General features: G+C 52.0%; 1 protein-coding gene across 1 annotated transcript; it reads left to right on the top strand.

Annotated features, from left to right (window-relative positions):
• The first annotated feature begins 3456 nt into the window (after positions 1 to 3456).
• LOC149810212 (actin-related protein 7-like) lies at positions 3457 to 4969 on the top strand. The gene is made up of 2 exons (XM_089994372.1): positions 3457 to 3689; positions 4819 to 4969. The coding sequence occupies exons 1-2, from the start codon at positions 3457 to 3459 to the stop codon at positions 4967 to 4969; spliced, it is 384 nt and encodes a 127-aa protein (XP_089850498.1).
• The last annotated feature ends 534 nt before the right edge of the window (positions 4970 to 5503 follow it).

The following is a 5503-nucleotide window of genomic DNA, read 5'->3' as shown; positions in this document are numbered from 1 at the left end:
GGGTAGAGGGCTGTCAGCTGGGGTCCCTGCTTCGAGATCCCCGCTCACTATCAACCCGAAGTTGCCAATGCCTATGTGGATGTAGTAGTGTTGCAAACGTCACATCACCATCATGCCACAGTAATGGTGGCACTGATTCCCTAGCTGAGTCATCAGTCATCAAACATCACTACCGCATTAGACCTCTCGCTTATGCTGTCCCAGGTGAATTTTACGGGTTAATTAACATCGATTAATTAATACCTGTATATACCATTTTTTAAAAAACGCCTAAAAGTTGAATTTTAAGGGTTGTTTACGGCGTTAAAAATCATTTTGTGGGTGAAATTTATCAATTGTTTACGCTTAAAGTTAAGCATCGTCGAAGCGTGATTACAACCTCTTTCTACTCATTTGAAGCTACAGTATGTAAGCCTTTAATGAGGGCCCACAACACGCCGGGACGCTACACCATGAGAGTGCTTGCTCAAGAACGTGGCCTGGAGCCCTTGGATGCAAACCGTGTTGAGAAAACAGACACCAAGTGACTGAGTGACATCATTGGCTACACATGAGGCATTACTTCACCATGTCAAGCGCCATGTCAAGCGCAGGGATGATGATTATGATTCACCATCCCCAACGCACACTCATGCCCCAACCAGTCATGCTCTGTTGCCTCTGGCTGCTCCTCATCATCACCATCCTCCACCACCTCAGTGACGGAGGCAGGAGCGACAGAGTCGAGGCCAGTGAGGCTGCGCACATACTCCTCGTCATCGAGCAGTTGCGCCTCCTCCAACACGCTGGTGTACTGCGCTGGGTCATTGAGCTGCTCCACCCCCAGAGCCGCAAGCTCAGATGTGTCACCGAGTAGGTGCATGTTCAACTTGACGTACACGAGCTTTGCCACTCGCGAGGATTTTAGGCTCCGGCGGGATGGGACAAACACTTTGCCAAAGTGCGACCAGACTCGCTCAACAGCTGTTCCAGCTGACTTCCCAATGGACATGCGCTGGCCCGCACGACGCAAAGGGAGGTTCGGAGGCGCGTTCAACTGCCAGAAGCTCAGGGATGCTGCACTGTCCTTGAAGTGCTCAAGCGCTGCGAGGTTGATCTTGAGGCATGACCACGGGACGTGGACAGGGTGCACGTCTAGGTAGACGAGCAGCTGCTGTTCGAGGAGGTACTGCTTAGCAGCAAGCGACCGGGCGTTGGCGGGCAGCTGATCATCCTCCACGCAAACTGCTGCCAGAAGATGCAAGCTGCGCGTCGCAGCTGTGATAGCCGTCAGTGTTGCCACGGTCATTACCCTCTGCACTGCCGAGCAGCTTCTGCTCCTTCACGACATTGTCCCTGTACATTTGCGAGTCAGCAGCGGGGTCGTCGTCCTTGTATTTGCCCTTCTCCACTGGCACCCAATGCTCGTGAATCCAGTCTTTCTTGCGATCGGGCGCACCAGAACGGACAGCACTCCCACTCCCAGAGCCACTGGACGACTTGGCACCTGCCAGTACAGCCACATCCTCCCTTCTTGGCAAGGGAGCTCCAGTTTACGTGCTCTGTCGTTGCCGTTTCTTCCCGGTGGAGGACGCGCTTGCAACCCTACTGCTACTCCTAATCCCCGTGGGCCTTGCACTGCCCGTAGCCGCAGCAACAATGGCTGCTTCAGGTTCATCATTTGAGCGTCTAACATCACAAGAGGCGTTCTCCATGATGACTTGGCAGGAGCTCGTCAGAAACGAAGTTAGCGCTTGCGTCGCAGCATCCTTAACGGCGCTTGGCAGCTTGTTTACGAGTTAAACGTGCTCTTGAAGCCTTTTGTTTACGAGTTAAGCATACTGCTGCAGCCAGTTGTTTAAGGTTAAGCGAGTTGCTTAACGGGCCGATTTGAATTTTACGGGTTAATTAACTTGGGGTGAACAATCGTAAACAATGGTTAAACAATGGTTAAGCGGTAAGCGAGAGGTCTATACCGCATCCTCACGGTCATTGGCAACTCCAAGTGCAGCCAGAGAATCAGTGCCATTATTACAATTGCTTACATCACTTGACCGATAACCACTCCGTCATTCTTGCCATTCTTGACATTCGCAAACAATCATTCTTTACGATCTTGAAACAAACATCACCATCAGCCCCCCGCGGCCCCTGAGGCCAGCATGGATACCGTCATCTGGGGCACCAGTCACTGCATTTCTGTTCCCTCGATGCAGCCGCTGTATCGAGGCATGAAGCTGAAGTCCTCTGGGCAGGCTACATGGGGCGGCGTTCGCGTCGCTTGATGTGCCTTGGCGTGATACCCGAGCGAATTTTGTTTGTTTCATTTTTGCATGACAATGCTATCTCTTGCTGCGACACGGCTGCCGAGAACCCCTGCAGCGCTTCATGTACCCAGCGCCAGGCGTCCACAGTAGTCCTGGCATAAAGGCTTTCGTTTCTGGCAAATATCGCGGAATAACGCCATATACTATGCCGGGAATCCAGTGATTTCTCGGGTACTTGGAGCAGGAAAAAATAGCAATGTCATGCAGGTCATGGATGGCGCGATCATGCCAGCCATGTCGCAACGGCTAACCTTGGGGGCCTCGCACTTGGATATGCAACTGCAGAACTTGTTGGCCGCACGTGGCACTGAGCTCTCGCTTGCTCAGTGCCGGCAACTGAAGGAGCAGATCGCAAGCATTCACGACAGCAGCGACGCATTCTTGGCTGCCAGGAATTCCGACGCTCCAAGCACCACCCACACTCTTCCAGATGGCCAGAAAGTAAACATCACCACCGAAGGGTGCGGCTTCACGACCACTGCTCGTAGTTCCTTTACGAATTTATCATGGATGCAATGCAGAGCCGTGCATGATTTGCTGGACCGGAGCGATGCTGAGTCATCTGGCCGGAGCTGGTAGCGATACAGATAATGAGTCGATCAGTCGAGTGACGCCAACAACTTTGCGACGCATGCTGCACATTTCATGTCGCGCTGCTGAAGCGAACGGTGGTTGGAAGTTTGCGACCACCTACCGTTCAGAAATTGCAGGGTATGGCAAAAGTGCGCTACGGATTTACAGTACCTGCACAGTACCCTTACCCCTAACCCCTACCCTTTTTTTACGGTGTACAGTACCCCTCACCTCTGGGTTGTTTGAGAGGCTGGCTCTCGGCTCAGTCGGGCTCTCAGTTTAACAAACCAACCTATACCCAACCACGTTGTCTGTCCGAAGATGATTTGATATGGCACATCTGGTCGATTCAACACAGCTCTCATCAACCAATTGGCAGAACGTCCATCCGACGCGTACGTGACCGCATGGCGATTTCTCAAAGCTTTCACTCCCTCGCAACGCTGCAGCAATGCTTCGGCGAATGGGTTTCGCCCTCCTTAGTTGTCCCCATTATTCATGTATTCGGGCATCCAGACCCACAAATCGCAGAGGCTGGCAGAACCTGCGCTGCAGGTTTGTGCTGGGCGAGGCTTTGATGGCGCCGACGCTGCTGACGGCATCGCTGCAGGACCCGTTGACGAGGCCTCTGGGAGTGGCAGAGGCCACATATGCGTGCATCATGCAGCAGACGGAGCCTGTGCTACGCAAAATTCAGTTCGAGAGCATGCTGGTGTGCGGCGGCGGGTCTTGCATTCCCAACATTGCTCAGCGCTTCGTGAAGGACATCAAGCTCCTTGTCACCCCCTCTGTCACCCCTGCACTCATCCTGTGCGCACCCCCTCGTATCGTGCAAGTACCGTAGACTAGGCGACAATTGGTCAGAAGCGCTACGCAACACGACTACTACGAGGGTACCTCTACATACCCAAATTCATGATTGTTTCTGTCTGATTACTGGGTCGTTTTGGTGTTAGATAACGGACAAGACGCAACGCAACGCAGGGCAACTGACCAATTGTTGTCTCGACCACGGTACACGGAGATGTGTATGCAAGCAACCCAGATGAAAATTGATTTGCCCAATTTCTATTACCAGCACTGCTGGTGTTCAGTCTGATTTTGGCGTATCTTCCTTCCTGAAACTGCATCAAGATGAGGTGCATCGTTGTGCACCATATATGTGTATGAGAAACATTCGTGGTGAGCGAGGCATTTGGATGCAAAGCGTCTTTCGTGCGTGTTGGCTAGTTCATGTTGATTGTTCAATGCGCTGACACCGAGCAGGCCTTCTACAGTGCATTCAACAAGTGCACCAAATCATGAGGGAAGCTGGAGTTTTTTGCCCTTAGAATGAGAACAAAGAGAACACGCCAGTGCAATGGGCAGAGGATGACAACGAGCGGAGATGCACCGGCATGCTTTTGTGCTCGATGAGTGAGCGCAGCCATGTCCCTTTGTGTAGAGAAAAGCGCCATCCTATGATCTGTTAAAGCGTTTCGATTCAGACAATTCAGTGCATATTACATTGGTGCTTGCAACCACACCGGACGACAGGTCTAGACCAGCATGCCGCAAGTCCTGTGGAGATGCAGATTAACAACTCGCAGCAGAGGAGGTCAGTTTTTTTGCTGACGATATGTACAGGTTGGCGTCAGGTTGCTCAGCACTAGGCTCTAGAACCTCTCAGCAAGCATCGGGATGCTTGCCAGACGGCGGCTCATTGCCACCAATGTTGGAGCCACTCATGTTCGGCTTTCCCCCTCGCAGACAAGCAGCGCATGCAGATGAATCATGACATTCTGAAGTTGGTTCGCGATTGGAGAATGCAATAACCACACGCTCGCGCATCGTAGCAACTTTGCGCCTCATTTGGGTTGCATTTCACTTTCTCACGTGACCATGGTGCACACAATGCTGGCAGGAAAGCAGTCTGAGTTCGTCACGTGTGCTGTTGCAGGGCTCCAGAGTATATGCCTGAGAAGGTGACGCATTACTCCTCGTTTATGGGGGCCGCCATCTTGAGCAAGGTCATCAATCCCACAACCCACTTTGTGAGCAAGGCTGACTACGAGGACTACGGACCGACCGTCGTTCACAAGAAATGCTAGCTTGCTGTGCCACCGCCATCCGTTTGTCGACGCCAATCATCCAGGGCTCTGGCTGCAAGTGTGTTTGGCTGGAACGCATGTAGTCAGCATGCATAATGATGGAATTGCTTTGTTTATGTGATATGTGATTGTAACATGAATCACACGCCCCGCGCAGTTTGACCTAAAGCATGTATGCATGATGTTCCTTGGATGGAGGAAGGAACTTGAGTGAGGTCTGTCCATCTATGACGAGAGTGCTGTTTACAGTAGGATAGCTGGTTTTGATCAGACCGAGCATCTGTCTACACCGTTATGACCAGGTGTAACGTAGACCTGGCAGCAGCAATCCCGGGTTGTACAGATAAAGTGTCGATAGGACAGGCGACTGCCACTTGGAGGCTTGAAAGTGCATCGTTGAAGCCGCGAGTTTCCAAAGGGCAGCTGATTCCAGGTAGTCTGACCTCAAGATCAGGACGTTTGTGAGACGAGCAGCTTTTGATAACGGAGTAACACAGCTGTCTGCAGGGCAACTTGTGAGAGTGCAAGTTGTCG

The sequence above is a fragment of the Nuphar pumila genome, unplaced genomic scaffold (assembly GCF_984573655.1).
Source record: "Nuphar pumila unplaced genomic scaffold, dmNupPumi1.hap1.1 HAP1_SCAFFOLD_456, whole genome shotgun sequence".
Lineage (NCBI taxonomy): Eukaryota > Viridiplantae > Streptophyta > Magnoliopsida > Nymphaeales > Nymphaeaceae > Nuphar > Nuphar pumila.
The sequence above is the reverse complement of the archived record's forward strand: the minus strand, read 5'-3'. Positions and strand labels throughout refer to the sequence as shown.